This window comes from Stegodyphus dumicola, chromosome 5 (assembly GCF_044657685.1).
Source record: "Stegodyphus dumicola isolate Sdum_Otavi_A_Nest chromosome 5, ASM4465768v1".
Classification (NCBI taxonomy): domain Eukaryota; kingdom Metazoa; phylum Arthropoda; class Arachnida; order Araneae; family Eresidae; genus Stegodyphus; species Stegodyphus dumicola.
This window is the reverse complement of record NC_140772.1, coordinates 63,354,650-63,372,074: the sequence shown is the minus strand read 5'-3', so window position 1 is coordinate 63,372,074 and position 17,425 is coordinate 63,354,650. Positions and strand designations below refer to the sequence as shown.

The following is a 17,425-nucleotide window of genomic DNA, read 5'->3' as shown; positions in this document are numbered from 1 at the left end:
GGCTCTGATGGGAGCAGTGAGCGGACAGTCGTGGATGCAACATGAGACGTCTGCTGAAGAAGCTGAAGCACTGCAGGTGCAACAGCTTGCCATGTTGGTGACCATATGGAGGGCAGACGTTTTCTCAGTCTTGACATCTGAGCTGACCGCTATATATTATGCGCCTTTTTACCTATTAAAGCTGTGCCAAAAAATTTCATAATTTATCATATAGTGCATTGAAACTCGTAGAGTGCATTGAGAGCTTTAGAAACTGTTTCCAACACTCGCAGTCCTGTAGTTGTTGAAGTTCTAAAATTAAATCTAAGCTTACAGATGCGTGGATAACAAATTCTGTACTGCTGGGTTCCCGGTCATGTTAGGATCAAAGGAAATAAGCTCGCAGATATCACAGCTAAATCAGCTGTTGATCTGTGCAGCCAGCATGTTCTTCTGACGGATATTAAAAAGGTTATCAAGGGAAAGGTCCTAGAGAAGTGGCAGCTATTGTAGGATGGATGCTCACGTGTACAATAAGCTTAAAAACTGGATACTGGGACTCGAATAGGAAACCGAAGGGAGGAAACTAATTTTAACCCGTCTTCGTATTGGTCGCTCTCGTGTCACACATACTTAGTTACCTTTTGAAGGCCAAGAGTGAACTTGTGTGTTCCCACTGTGATAGTGTACTTACAGTATGTCATATTTTAATTGAAGTCCCTATTTTAACTCACTTAGACTGAAGTATTTTAATAACTCTGACTTGCCTCTTGACCGTATAATCGGAACTGAGGCCAATGCTAATTTATTTCAGTACCTCAAGGAGAGTGGTTTTTGTTATTTAAATTGATTTTCTTTTGATGCGTCGGTGTATTTTAGTGCTATACATTTTATTGTATCTCATATTTTATAATTTTACACATGCTTCACATTTTATATCATTACCCAATGTATAGGTTACTTCATCTTAACTTTCATCATTTTTATAGTATCTTTTTGTTTTATCAGTCTGCTTTCTTTTTAAACATGTGATTGCATAGAATTAATGTGTGGATTGAACTGTAGCCTGTTTTAATTGTCATACATGTGGCGCTAATCTGTTAAGGATGTGCGTCATAATATTTACCACCACCACCACTTTCACATCTTTCGTTTTGGCGTGTTCTCTTAATATTTCATCAAACAAGTCTTTTTTTTAATGCTCCGCCAGTTGTATGAAGTTTCTTTCTTTTTTTTTTTTCTTTATTTCACAATCTTGAAATCTTAAATGAGGTGACAGTAAATACGTTTTTAAGACAATGCAAAATTTGCCTCGCTTGTGTACAGATATACTTAATTTTCTTTAAATTTTTAAATTCACCTGCGAAGAAGGAGGTCTAGAGGTCGATCAGATAAATTCGATAATAAATCAACATGAATATTAAATGCTGTTCAGATTGCTAGGTTCCAGTGATTTTACATTTCGAACAGTAGCACCAAAGTGATGACAAAATTACCGAGATGAATGCTACCACCTATTATAATTTTCGTTCGGAGGGACAAGCGTTTTGTTATTAAATGGTAAATTTTACTGCAGGTTTATATTAGAGGTTTCACGGATTATTTTTTATGTTCTCACATACTATCAATGACTCACAGACCACGTGTTGATAACCATTAATATAGATGTCATAATTTTGCATATACAGGGTGTTCGGGATAAATTTGACATATTTATAACAGATTATATTTTCCCGTAGGTTGGAGGTATTGACACACACTACTCGTCATTTAAAAGTTTGGACCCTTCTTCATTCATATACAAAATGTCAGAAAGAATGGATGACTAGAACCCACCTGAATCATGGAAGAGAATAACTTGCATCATGATGATTCGTGCCGCCATCAAAATAAGGATATTATGACTGCTGCCCAATGCTCCCTGAACACAGTAAAACTAGAGACTTGCAATGTAAACACAGGCATGAACTAGAGATTTGCAATAGTGAGTACGAGGATGTAGCACGAAGAAAGATCCCTAGCAGACGATCTGATTGCGTTCGTACAGCAGAATTCCTCGCAAATCTGCAGGAACAGGTGTTGAAGAACCCTGGCATTAGAATTCGGGCTTTGTCACGTGAAATGAATGTTGCAGCCTCTACTATGAAGCTTGCACTCAATGAAGACCTTCGCTACTACTCATACAAGCGGATTTCTTTTTCCTTACGAAACTGTCAAATTTATCCCGAACACCGTGTATATGTAAAATCAACACTCCCTTAAGTCATTTTTTCAATTTTTTGATTTTTCCTTTCTGTCCTAAAAAGTATCATAGTTGTAATGAATCTTTCTGAAGTATACCATTCCTAAATTGACGCTTATCGTATGATAATCAGATAACAGTAATGCGGTATAACATAACAGCAAAAAGAGAAATTCTTTACATAATGTTATCCACATGAAGACTTTTAATAACGAGTAATATTAAAACGGTACTGTGTTCCCTTGACGAGAAATACGATAACTTCGTCAATCTATTACTTTTAGATAAATTCTTTTTTTTCTTCTCTAACTGCTCGAGAAATATACAGATCCCATACCGTAATTGTTTTGAGCTAGGAGCATGTTATCTCTTTTTCGTGCACCACATATTTTTCGCTCTATCATAAATTGTTCTTACTTTATTCAATGGGTTGCATATCTGAAGAAGTAGTAGGAAATCAAGATAATGTTTCAAATGCACAATCAATCTCAGCAATTTGTTAGCTTCTCTGCAGTTGGGTTAAACTCTTATACTATGGGCTTTCAGTAAAATTTAAATCACACTATTTTTGAAGTGCTCGCTATCAGTAGCAATCACACGTCATAGTTGAAAAATGGAATTCGTGCAACATTTTTCAACAGAATCAACTGAAATGGATATACATGCGTCGGATTAGCGTTTTAGATCTGCGTTCTGATTTGTTAGAAACACATAATTTTAATACCAAGACAATCAGAATCCTACCCCTTTGCTACCCCTTTGCTCACTTTGACAACCAGGCTTCCAACATGTTTCGCAACAGAGAGCAGATTAAATAAGTTAAATGCATCGGAAACTGGCAACAGGTAAATGAGTGGTCGTGGCGTCATCTATCAGAAAAAAACTGCTTTTAATTACAAGGACAGCTTTTTAATTTCATTTTATTCTTTATCCATATATAAATACACTGAATATATTTTATTATGCTGTTTCTGGAATATTTCTTTTAAAATTTATAATACACGCCTCAAGACACTCTAGACAAACGTATGTATGAAAATTTGTAAATAATATTGTTTTCATCTTGATTTTAGTCTAACTGATTCTATTTGATTTAAATAATATAGTTTGGAGCATTTACTTGATTTTAAGATACTTTAAATTATTGTTTTATTTAATACGTTAATTCATTATGTTTGTTTTGTAGATTTAATTTTAGTTAAATAAAGAAGATATTTTACACTATATTTTATGCCATAAAACTTGCAGACTTGGGTAAAATTTTAAGCTATATAATTTATCAATAATAATTTTCATAAAAGTTACAAGACTGATATTCCACATACGCCATATATATAAACTTGATCACACATTTTGCTAAATAATAGCAGGATAATGTAATTAAACAGAATCTAACTGAGTTAGTACTCTTTAGCAAAATCTAACTAAAATTTTATATTTTATGTAATTAGAATATAGATACTTTGTCAGAAAATCATTTGGCAAAAAATGACATTTGGTAAGATCAGGAAAAAATTCCAGTTATTTCAGGAATACATATAAAAAAATGTCAGGATTTACTTTTATTTTTACTCACCTTCATTTCAATCTCTCCCCTGAGTTCCAGTCGAAATGTTTTGAAGGTATCTAAGACCTCTTTTGTGCTACTGCTGACATGGATTTTCAAAGCTGTAAGAAAACATAAATTATTTTCATCACATTCATGCAGAATCACGTGCATGTAGATATTAATTTCTAAAATTTCCTAATGCGTTGCTGGATTTCTTTATACACTTAAATACATTGAGAGACCAAAGGTCGTGGGATAGATACCTAGTTTCGGATTGTTGAAGTTATTTGTGATGATGTAGAAAGACGAAATTGTAAAATTCTCTCAAGAATTTTAAATAAATAAATAACTTGTTACAGTTATTTGGAAATTAGTTTTTATTATATTTATTTTACCATACGTTTCAAAACGCAAAAATGTTCTAAAATTTTTTTTTATACAATAATACTTCTCATTTAAGGACACTGGGATATAAATGACCTTCTTTGAGGGAAGATGTACTTAAATCAGAGGCTATCAACAAAACTTGCAATTTACTTTGAAATGTAAAATTAAAATTTTTGTTTATTTCAGATTCACTGTCAGCTTCAATAGTAAATGCTGAAGAAAGTTTATTAAAGCCAGATTTTGTAAAACAATTTATAATTATTTCCTGTTTAAATTATTTTCATGTAATATTAATTCACTGCACTGCGTTTAAAACGACGACTGCTTTTGGCAAATTTGTTGCTGATGCAGAAGATTCCATTTTTGCAAGATTATTCCGGAAATGCACCAAAGAGTCTATTTTTTCATGATAATTGTAGGTATTTTTTTCTGAATTTTTTAAAAATCAATTAACGGAGCCTTTGCTTCAAAACTTCCCATGCTTCAACACTGACATCTGCAGATTTACGAGGAACAATATAAAACTGATGCGCGGACGTACATGGAATTGTTCATCTTTTCTGTTAGTTGCTTTAAAATTTTGGTACCCAAGTTTTAAAGCAGCTACATGAGCATTTTCTTATATTAAGAATCTTAAAACAAAAAATTTTTCCTTCGATATACTACGAACAATTCATATCCCACTTCATCAATATCTAGATCTTACGTCTCAGTTTCCTAAGAATGTATAGATATATTTATGTTTACATTTCCAGTTCCGTTCTTTTAATATTTATTCTCCTTTGCTATAGAGAATCTCCAGTTTGAGTTTTACTGACATCGAATTTTAAAACCAGCATCTATATGCTATGATGTTCTTTATTAACATGATCGATAGTATTTATTTTTCTTTGACAGGCAATGTTTTATGCTGTGATTTCATATTTACATGTTTAGGAAAAGGACTTTCTAAAACCTAAGCGAAGCTTTTAAGAAAAACAGCAGGCACCTTTTTTTCAGCTTAGACATTGTTTGCGCAGTGAACTATAAAAGAATGGACTACTCTTTGAACCAATGGCATCCAATATTTAAGTTATACCCATTATAACTATTTAAGTTATATCCTGTTGGTGGAAAGAGAGAAAAGGAGTGGGTTATTTGATTTGAGAACAGTATGCCAGTTCAAGGAAATAGAAATTGGAATCAATTAGTTAAGCTGATAAAAAATAGCAAAGTGGACAAAGCAAAAATATGCTTAGCAATGTTAGGAATGTCATCAATAAAGAGGAGACAGTTATTGGAATAAGCTCTTTTATTATCTTTTACTTTCTTGTACAAAGTATTCTTGTATTTCGAGCAAAAACATTTCGAGTATCATATTTCAGCAGAAGTATCCAATTTGACCGTTCCGGAATCATGACTTTTATTTTCGTTACGTCTGTACGTACAGAGAGAATAAAGACCTGTTTTTCCAGATTGTAAAATGATTTAAAGTGGATTTAAAACGGACTTTTTTCATAATGTTTGTACGTACATGCGTATGTACGTATCTCGCTTAACTCAAAAACGATTAGCCATAGAATTTTACTATATGTATATCCCCTTACGTGGTTTCTCGGTTCCATTAATTATATTTGGGAAAATTTTATATTCGTTATGAAAAAATAAAGAAAAAAAATTAGATTCCTGGTACGGCAATAATTGACCGGGATATTTAATTTCAAAATTTGCAAATTTTTATGTCATTTTCAACTTGCTTTGAGAAATCGGTTAATTAAATTAGAATAATTCGAAGGAAAAAATTTAAATCAATTGCAGTAAAATGTGCATAATTTAACAGGCTGTACAAGGATGCCATGAGATGATCACATTAAATTTTTCTTATCGGCGAATGTCCTTAAAAGAGAACTGAAAATGCTGTATAAAAGTATTCTGTTTTGAAGGAACCATGAAATCTTTCCCCATTAAGAGGTGCCTTCATAGGTTAAAGGAAGTTATCTCATTCTCCTTTGCATACTCTTGTGGTATGGAGTTAACACATCCGTCTAACAACTAAAAATAGGATTTGTTCGGATCTCGGAGAAGGCGCAAACGATTTCTCACGTTTCTTGCTTCGAAATGCATAACAATCGCTAAAATGGCGCCTGAACTAAAACGTAGAACACAAATAAATCGCCATCAACAGAATTTTGGTTAGGTTGGTTTATTTCAAAATTATGCGAAAGTTTTTATATTTTTGTGATAACTTATTAGCTGATTCATATTTCAAGATTCGAAGATTAAAATAGTGTATTTGACAGTTATTCTATGGTATACTGAAAGCCTAGTACAGTAATAACAGTTCAGACAGGTTAATTTTCTGGCTTTAATGACGATGAGAAATCTAAGTGAGTAAAAAGAATAATAAGTTGCTTTTCAGTGTAATATTCAAGCTGATTATTATTAGAATCCTCTTCTTCAGTTTGGAACAAGATTTACTCTATGTTTAACTACTACATGCTGTATTATTAATTAAGCCAAGAATCTCTTATTTTGTAGGAAAATGTAGGCTTTTAGGAAAATGGATATTTATATCTTATAATCAAATACATAATTAAATTACATTCGATTTTGCGGATGTAATTTTATGAAGTATGTCAGTATCTGTCTCCTTAAATGTAAAATTTGCAGTGAGAGTATTACAAGGTTTAATGAGCAATAGCGTTTGGAACAGCAGATTTTGTAAAAATGCAGCGGTATTAAAAATTAAGAAAATCTTCACATTTAGTTGAATATCTCCAGAACCGATGGGATGATTTTAATGAAATTTAGTGTGGAGTAGGCTGAAATAATTCAAAACAATACATCTTGCATTAGTCATAGTACATAAGCATTAATCGTAACATATGGAATCATCTAACAGCCATACACATCTCACACTATGATTTCATACTGAAAATGAACCACTCAATGAATCCATTTTAATTCAGTTCAGTTCAATTGACAATGAATTGGGACACCTGTTCCTCAACAGTGATTAACAGTATTGTTTCTCATCTATCATTAATTTAATTTCCTTTGAGTATTAATAACCATTATTTTACATTTTCATATTACAATATATTATTTAAATGTATAAATTTTGAAACGTGCACATAAAAGAGGAATAAAAAATTAAAACTAAATGCAGTTGCTTTAAAAAGGAAGTTCATGAAGTCCACAGTTCGTAGAGTCCTTAAAGTTCGATCAAACATTCATAAAATCGAACATGATACAAAAAAATCAATATCATAATAAACTTTCATAAAAGAAAGTTACTATGTGTGGGCTTGTAAATAAAATAATGAAATTTTAGAAAAAGAGATTAATAAGCGACTGTTATATCCATATTTCTAAGCGGATTGGCAAACGCTTTTTCTCAAAGTAGGAAGTGAATTTATAATTTTACAAATTTTAAGAAAAAGATACTATCTTTGTTTAATAAAGAATCTTTTGAAAGAAATGGCATAAGCTGTAGGAAATTTATAATGGTATTGTTCTATTAAGGCTATTCTATTTTATAATGATATAAAGGTTCTACGTCCACAGAGACACTGATTTATATATTGATAAATCCATGTCTTTAGTAAAACGTTGCGAAGGAACAATGTGCTATTATGTATCTTGATAATCGCGGAATCGAAATTTTACGATTCAGATCATCTGTCGGTGGAAAATTAAAGGTAGCTCTGCTCTGTTCACTAATATTCAACTCTTCTTGCCATCTTCTTTTAATGAGACTGTCAAAAGATATTTTTAAAAATATGATCTAGGTAAAGGAATGGGAATTTTATTCTGCATTATAATTGTCGACGGATTCTTTTGCCAACTCATTGCCATGGGATTCAGAATGAGATTTTGTCTGACGAACACTGACATCTATATAGATACTGTTGCGTTTTTCTTTTTTCCTGACACCAGTTGTTACGTTATTTTCTTCCTTCACGTTCGTACGGGGTTCGTGAGGATTTGGAGTGAATAATGACAATACTACTTGACGAAGTATCGAAACACACTTTATTTACCAATATTAATCAGGACAGCTCGAAAACACTTTTACAGTCGTCGAAGAACTACTATAAACACACTGACAGAATCGGCGACACAGCCTTCACACTATCAGGCTATAACGGTGGAGACAGCTTCACTGCAAAGCACCAGAGTACAGCTCCCAACTCTGCTTGGTCATTCTCGGAACTCCACGTACCCTTGAGACTCTCCATGCTACAACTCGCGATGCACTCGACGATACCCAAAGCACAGCTCCCGACTCTTCGGTTCAGTCGTTCCTGGAGCTCAACACGCTCTCTCCACGATGCACTAACCGCGATATACTATGAGACTCTTTCGGTGCACTCGACAACCCACTCGGCACTCACTGCCCGGCTCTCAACTCGATCGACTCAGCAGGGATTGACTAGCTAGACGAGACACCGACTCGATACTAACTATCTCGCACTCTATGCTCTCGCCCTCTCGACGAGGCACACTGACTGCGGACCAGCAGGGTTTATACAGCTTCGGCTTGTGTTCGAGAACATTATGGGCTAAACCGGTAAGAATTCGTTCCAGAAGGTTCTCTATCCGTCCATGGCATGTCTTCAATTTTGTCGCCAAATGGGCGATTTCTGGCCAAATGTGGCAACCCTGCCTTCCTTTGCCATTTTATGGCAACCCTAAAACTGCTTTGCGGGGAAGCCATCTTACCGCGCCTGTACATTTCGTAACAATACTATCAGTACAGATTTCAATATAGATACTATACAGTAATATCAAAAAGATGTAGTACTATCAATATAGATATTTGAATGAAAAATACTATTGTGTATACTATATTAAGTTGCTTCAAAGTAGCTACTCATTACCATGGGATGGCTTCTGTTTGGACAAGATGTCCTTTCCATTGATACTTGATAGACTTGTCCTCCAATAATACAAATGTGCATCCAACATTATCATTAATTCTAGAGCCGTCGCTGTAGATTCTTGCATTCTGCTGTGATGTGATAAGTATTCAGGTTGTATTTCTTATTACTTTTAGTAGTGAATATACTTTTAGATATTCTCTATGTGCCGATTGAATGTTATCTGAAGTCATGGTGCTTCATTATGAAGTGAGTTAAATACTTTTTCAGCACAGCTTACTTTTGAATTTAGTATAGTCATGAAAATGGCTTTTTGCTGTACTCGGGCATGCAATGAGAGCAATCTTGCAAGCATAGTACTATTAGTACCATTAAGATTTGAGTCCGATCCGGAAAAATTATCTTGTTCCTCAAAAGTAATATAGAATCTAGAATTAATACTACTATATGTATGTAGAATTAATATTTAAAGAAATAAAGTTTGCAAATACTTTTCCGAACATCCGGTATATCGTATTACATTAAAAAGGCGGAATTGTTCCTTGGAATGTTAGATCTTCCTATAACATTATTTAAAGCCTTATCATCCATTACCCTAAAGTTTCATGATGATTTTTAGTGAGAGTCTTATAAAGTTTTCGCAATAGTAAACCATGAATTGAAATTAAAATATAATTGCTTACGTAATCCATTAGACTCCATTCTTGATGCTGTATTTACAGTGTCACCAAATAAGCAGAATCTTGGCATTTTAAGTCCCACAACGCCAGCAGCACATGGTCCTAAAATGAATAATATTATGAACATCCTACAATTTTATTTTATAAATGTGGTAGCAGCTTTTTAATTGCAGGTGATAAAAATATTACATTAAAATTTAAGGACTACCATTAAAAAGAAAATCAATCAAGTGAACTATTAACACTTCCCTCGTACTGAAGATCAGAAGTAGCAATACACTAATGTTTGTGAAAATTGCAACACTATGAAGGAAATATGTAAATTGAACCAAACTTACACGGAATGTAATGTGAGGTAAGACATGCAAATATTAAAATTACACAGCGATTTCCCATGCATGGAATAAGAATCAGCTGCTTGTTCCATGTATATAAAGGACTGTAAAGTGACGTTGTTTGGCTAAATCTTGACAGTGGCGCACGCAATAATACAACGGCCCAGAGCAATAGATACCTCATCCGCATGGCTGTGATAGATCGTACAGAGTCCTCTCGTGTGTTAGCACAACGTTGGATCACAGCTACAGGTGATGTGTTGTTTAGCTCGACAGTTCGTCGCCGTCTACTGCGGAACGAACTGCGTGCAAGGGTTCCTCTACGCAGGATTGCCCTGTCACTGAATCACAGACGCCTCCGAATTCAGTGGGACAACACAGTGCGTGGAGTGCACTGTGGCAACAAGTTGCTTTCTCCGATGGATCTCGCTACAACCTGGAGTACAATGATGAAAGAATATGCGACAGATGTTATAGAGGAGAACGTCTGCTCCCACACTGTGTCATACCGCACAAACCGTCTGGAATATAATCGGTCGGCGACTCGTTCGTACAGCTGGTGGGGCACACACTAAGACTGAACTTTGGCATCAAGTTGAACCCATATGGAATGCCATTCTCCAGGATTACATTCAGAACTTATATGATTCATTGCCACACCATGTATAAGCTTTTTTGGCTCAGCTTCGTTGACACACGAAGTACTCATTTCCGACGTTCATTTTGTTTCTTACCTTGGAAATTTGATCGTTTATTTGTAATAATATGTGGAATAAACTTTATTCAATTCCGACAATTCCCAATTCCTTAATGGTGTTGCGTTTTTCGAAAACATTAGTGTAAAAAAAAAAAAAAAAAGAAAAAAAAAAAAAAAAGAAAAAAAAAACACCAGCCAGGACAATAAATGGGTAGGGATTTCGAATATACTGTTTCCATCAGCTGCTAGAAAAATAATTTTTTTATCTTTTAATTTATTGAAAAATCTGAAATTAATCAATTATTTTTTTAATTATTATAAAATTATTTTTACGTTAACTTATTTTTTCCATTTTGCTATTGTACCATCGTTAAGCCGAAGTTTTGTTTCTTCTCTCTCTCTCTCTTTTTTTTTTTTTTTTCCTTAATTTGACTGAATTCTTTTATTTTGGCTGAGGTTCTGACACTTTTTTGAGTCACTACATTTTTCCGAATTTTGGAATTATATTTTCCCTCTTAAGCTTTAAAAGAGTAATCGAATTTGACGATTTCAGACACATATGATGTGTGTGTGTGTGTATTTAATTATGGCAAAGCACACTAGGGCTATCTGCCTAAGGGGAGGGATGCCTTCGTGGAGAACTTTCTAAGGGAAACTGGCTCGTATACACGTTACACATGGGGAAAACCATCAGACACATATGAACTACTCAGCTCATTTTCATTAGGTGATTGTGTTTCTTCTCAATTACGGTACTAAATGTCATGCTTTAATATCATGTGAAGGCCATCCATTGATTTAACTCCAAAACTTAAATTCCAGCATATAATTTTTGAGTTACTTTTATCATTGACTAACTCTGTACTTAACTAACTCTAACTGACTAACTCCAATTGTACTCTTATTTTAGAAATCATAAATGTATTTTTACGTAACTTTCAGAATTTGAAAATATACTAAGTTTTAAATTTAATCAGTTTTTTGAATGCCTTGAAGGAAACGTCTCAACATGGCATAAATTTACGGTGAAATAATATCATAGCAAATTTTTTTCCTATCATTTTGATCAGCTCACTTTAAGTACAATACTTTTTCTATAATTTAACTTCTGAAGGACTAATTTTTAAATTAGTAAGCTATCCTAATTGCTTAGCTTAAAATTGTTTCAGTTGCTAAACTGACGTAAACACATCAAGATCAGATTGCTGTTTCTTTTCATATTATGAGTTTATATACTTTTTATTTTTAAACTGCTTATTAATTTTCTGAAATTTTAATCGGGAGCCCTTCGAGGTATTAGACAGCAACTTAAATGTTTTCAAATTAGAATTTATTTCTTTTTATAGGAACTACCCATTGTACAGGGTCCATAATCCCATGGGAGCAGTCTGTAGCAAAAACTATGCAGCAGAATTGCATGAAAATTAAGTAATGGCAAAATGTAATGATAGGAATGTTATCCGAGGAAAGAAAAACCAATGAATTTCAAAAACCACCACTAGATGCCGTTGTGCAATGTAAACTATTGGCATATGCAAATGTCGTAACCATAGTAATCCTATGCGCACACAGCAACACTATAAAGATACAAACCGCAGTCATACTCGTTTCCAAGTCAAGGAAGATGACGTTGACTCTCCAGGAACGTGCTTTACTGGTGAAATTGTTTTACCAAAACGGAGACTCTGCTACCGAAGTTTCGGTCTTTAAAGCGGTTACGAAAAGGTCCACTCACTAGTCAAGAACTAACAAACATAATTAGGAAATCTGAAGCAACGGGAACATTGGGGATTTAGCCAAGAAGGGGATGAAAATGTCTTGCAGCACAGGTACTGAATGATGTAGCGACGCAAGTGGAGGAAGACAGATTGCAAACCATCGCCAGCACAATTGTTCGGCGTATTGCAGCATCTGTTGACCAACCTCATTCCACGGCTCATAAGATTCTTTAAAAGATTTTACGCTACTATCCCTATAAACTGTTGCTAGAGCAGCAGCTGTTATTAGCTGATCTGGATAGTTGACAAACTTTAGCGTTACGTTTTCTTGCGCGAGTTGAACTCCGAGATGAATGGCCATGGACTATTTTGTGGACCGATGAGGCTCCCTTTCATATGGAAGGTACAGTTAATACGCACAATTGCCGTATTTGGGCTGCTACAAACCCACATTAAGTCCTACAAATTCCATTATACTCTTCGCATGTAACGGTTTGGTGCTGCTTTACTGTAACCTTCATTTTGGGTCTGTGATTTTCGAAGAGCATAGCGCCGCAGGGCCTGTGACAAGCACCGTCACAGGTCAACGATGCGCTTTATTATTAGAGCAATTCCGGATCTTCAGGCAAGACGATGTGTTACAACCACAGTGTTTATGCCGGATGGTGCTCCTCTACACATCGCCCATTGTGTGAAACAAGTTTTCCGCCACCATTTCGGCGAAGACAGAATCATCAGCCGGCAATTTCCTACAGCTTGGCCTCCCAGATCTCCCGACTTGAATCCTTGCGACTTTTGACTGTGTGGATGCCTCAAGGCCATGAAGCTCTCCTGGCTGCCTCATCTCAGAGCAGTCCGCGCGAGGACACACGCAGTTGCAAATACCTTAAGGAGGCTTCAAGGCTCAGACTGGGGCCTTAGACCATATATCCTAAAAATCGTCTATCAGTCCGTCGTGGAAAAAATGGCCCTCTATGGAGCGGCAATCTGGACAACTCCAATGAACGAAAGAAAAAGGAAATTGCTCAGTAGTATACAACGCCCCTTTGCTCTGGCTATTACAAAAGGATACCGTACAACATCGACAGCGGCAGCCACAATACTGACGGGAATTTTGCCATTACATATTAGAGCAGCACAAGAAGCAGCAGTAACGACTGTTCTCCAATTACATCTCTGCACTACGTTTGGACCGCTATGCTATGATCAAGAGGAGTATGAAACAAAACGTCTCATAAATGCAACCCATCCTTCACACCATGGAAAAGGGGTTATAGCACACACCACCTCTCAGCACAGCCTGCATGAAAAAATAAGGCTAGTAAATGTCATCCATTCGTCTAACTACGGAAAAGGAGTCTCGGCCAACACATCATGGCAAGATGACTCTGACATAAAGGATCAATATTATGTTTATACGGATGGTTCAAAAGTTGACGGACAAGTAGGCTGTGGCCTTATAGTAACTAAGAACAAGGAAACGCTGATAACATGGAAAGGTCATATGAGACAGAATAATTCAGTTTTCCAGGCTAAAGCAACTGCGATTCGCAAAGCAATCGAGTTAACAAGCCCCCCCCCAGTAGGATCCACTATTAATATTCTTACAGACAGCCTCTGTCATATATGCCTTACGAAATCCCAGACATCCTTCTCCTATCATAGCGGAGATTCAGGACACGCTGAAGGAGCGTTCGTCGACAATGAATATCCTCATATCTTGGATAAAGGCGCATGCCGGCATTCAAGGTAATGAGGAAGCCGACAGGCTAGCAAAAGAAGCAGCTCACAATATCGATGCACAATGCGTAATTACCAAACTCCCGTGCTCTCACCTTAGAAAAGTGACAAGGACAGCAGCTCAGCACCAGTGGCAATGGGAATGGGACTCTAACGAACAAAGCAGGAAGACCAATGAATATTACCATAAAGTTTCGCTCGATCGTCTCGAGTCATCCCCACAAATAACGAGATTTGTGACGGGGCACGGGCCTTTCCCCTCCTATTACTATGAGAGAGGAATTGCAAATACCGAAAGTTGTGCCTGTGGAGGCATTGGTAAGACCATTACTTGGCACAATGCCCTCTAACCGCACAGTGGCATGTGCAGCTTCCAGAACAGGCAATTTCTCATAAGCGTTATCTGATAAAACAGCCAGCATTTCGCATCAAAATATGCAAGACAATGCAGAAACTGGAGAAATTGGGAACAGATTTGTGCAGTGTGGAATAGTTCCATGTCAATCTCTCTTCTCTCTCTCTCTTCTATCTTTTTTTTTAAAATCTTTTTATTTTTTTAAATTTTTTTATTATTGTATATATTATGAAACATGTATGTATTACGGCCACTATGTATGTATTATGTAACAGGCTCAATATATTATGAACTATGTAAGCAAGAATGAACTAGGTAAGCAAGAAGCACTATGTAAGAAGAACTATGTAAGCAAGAACTATGTAAGCAACTATGAACTATGTAAGCATGTATATGTATGAACTATGTAAGCAAGTATTATGAAAGATCTATGTATTATGAACTACTTGTATGATCTAAGTATTATGAACTACTTGTATGATCTATGTATTATGAACTACTTGATCTATGTATTATGAACTACATGTACTATGAACTATGTAACTATGTAAGCATACATTATGAACTATGTAACTATAAGCATATGTTATGAACTATGTAAGCATGTATACAGAACCAATGTATGCCCTTATAGGCCCCCATGAGGTGTTGCCCCGGATAGTTGCGGAACCTGGACTAGACCCGAATAGTCTTAGTAAGCCGCACGGGTGTCCAGATTCTGCTCTCAACTCAACTCAACTCAACTCTACTGTGATCCCTTCACATCTCTATCCGACTTTAAAGAAAGCATAGAACGCCATGTGCGTAACATTCCCCAGTTCGTGCTGCTTTCAACAGTCGAACATGCGGTTTTACGCTTCCAGATGGTAGCAGAAAATGGTGGATATCACATCGAGCATGTTTTGTAAACTTTTATAGATTATTTACGTGTTCTCAATAAAGCTATGGTATGCCACCTGGGGGTGGTTTTTGAAACTCATTGTTCACCCCCCTCGATACAATTCCCATCATTTCATTCTGCCACTACCCAATTTTTATGCATTTCCGCTGTGTAGCTTTTGCTACAGACAGCTTGTAAATTTCAAGTTTAATTATGGACACCCTGTATATGCAAGATATTACAGTTTTAAATATTCGAAAATATCGTATTATATTTCTAGAATGACCTGATATTTCTTTTTGTATGTAATATGAAATGTTATCTGCTAACAAATTCGTGTATTAACTTTTTATTGCATTTTCTTCAAAAGCAGAAAAAGAAAAGCTATGAATCGGCAAGTGTGTTCTTTAGTAATTCTCAGAATCAGTATCTTGCAATACTTATGTCCGCGTACCAAAACGATTTTACAGACTCACGTATACTATATTCATATATTTACATACAGTTAAAATTTCAGCTTTGTAAAAGAAGAATCTAAATGGTCGATTCATTCTGAAGATTCAATTTCCCTCTCAAATATTTTTAATTACGAAAACATATATTAGTTTGTCTTGATTTAAAAAATTTGAAAATGATGGCAATCACAAATCGTAAGAAAGCTGTTACTGTTCTTATGTTACCTGAGTGTATTCCTATCCTCAGTTTCAATTGTTCTTTAGGACGATGTTTGATGGTAAAGCATAGTACAGCATCTAATAACCTTAGAGACATACGGGCCACTTCTCTAGCATGGAGATTTCCATTTCGCACAGGAAGTCCAGACACAACCATATATGCGTCGCCTATAGTCTCTACCTGAAATAACAATGAAGTTGTTGATTCAAACCAAAGGTACGTAGTCAAGCATGTATCACATATAATTTAAAGATTAAAATCTAGTTCAGTGTGTAGTTTCAGTTTGAATAAAAGAACAAAGTAAAATTTGCAAGATGTAAACTAAGAGAGTTTTTGAATTCATAAAAAATAATCTATTGAAAAATATTGTTATAATTGATATATTTTTGTCTTTCTTAATATAATAACTAATTTTTGTGTGTAGATATGCCAAATGACTATTGCTAATAACCCGAGTTCGCTTTCCTGTAGATCGTTCTGAAGTTAAATAGCCTGTACTTAACATTTGAGATAAGACAAATCATACAGAAACTGTTCACTGATATTTAGATCTTGGGCAAATTTACCATTTACATTTCCAGTCTTGGGCAGGTTTAATTAGCAAGTCACCTTACTAAGCCATTATTTTTTGTGAAGCATTTTAGAAGGTTTACAGTTTATATGATTTGCTGTAAAAGGGCAAATATTATATGAGTACAGCAACCATGCATATCTATAGTAATTAAAAACTCTTTTTTTCTTCGTCTTAAAAAAAAAAAAATTAATGAACTGAATTTCTATGCGAAGAAATATTAGATTTCAGCTGCATGTATTGATAATTTATAACTGAAATCAGAACTTTAACTGAGTTTAATGGCACACATAACGTTGTTAAGTAGCATTCTGAATTTAGAGAATGTGAAGCATTCTTATTGTATAATAGTTCTGTTTTCGATTCATTGAAAAGAAACACGAGTAGTTTTGGCTTTCGGAAAAGGTTCCCGGACACCAAAGAAATAGTTGTAAATAAAATAGAAGCGAAAGAAAACACTTTTCATTTATGTCCCGTAAAATCAGTATCAGTAAAATTTCTGAACACTGTTAGTTCGACCTGGGTTTGATTCCTGGCAAACAAGCTGGCTGTATGGGCATTTTCATGGTTCTGGTTCTCCCCATGTGTAGCATGGATACCTGTCAGTTTCGCTTAGAATGTCCTTTAAGAGTATTCATCCTTTTAGGCTAGATTGCCCTAGCGTGATTCGCCATATTCAATTAAAAAAATTGTTCTTCTCAGCGTAAAATTATTTGTTTAAGTTTCTGTATTTCTGTGAAGTTACATTGACTTAA

At 35.1% G+C, this 17,425-nt stretch overlaps 1 protein-coding gene across 1 annotated transcript in view; it reads right to left on the bottom strand.

Annotated features, from left to right (window-relative positions):
- LOC118189270 (atrial natriuretic peptide receptor 1-like) overlaps positions 1-17,425 on the bottom strand; it is a 184,839-nt gene that overhangs the window by 17,567 nt on the left and 149,847 nt on the right. Inside the window, exons 18-20 of the mRNA XM_085816715.1 lie at positions 16,105-16,279; positions 9,703-9,801; positions 3,798-3,889 (exon numbers count right to left, since the gene is read on the bottom strand). Of these exons, the coding sequence (XP_085672841.1) occupies positions 3,798-3,889; positions 9,703-9,801; positions 16,105-16,279 (366 nt within the window). The remainder of the gene's footprint in view (positions 1-3,797; positions 3,890-9,702; positions 9,802-16,104; positions 16,280-17,425) is intronic.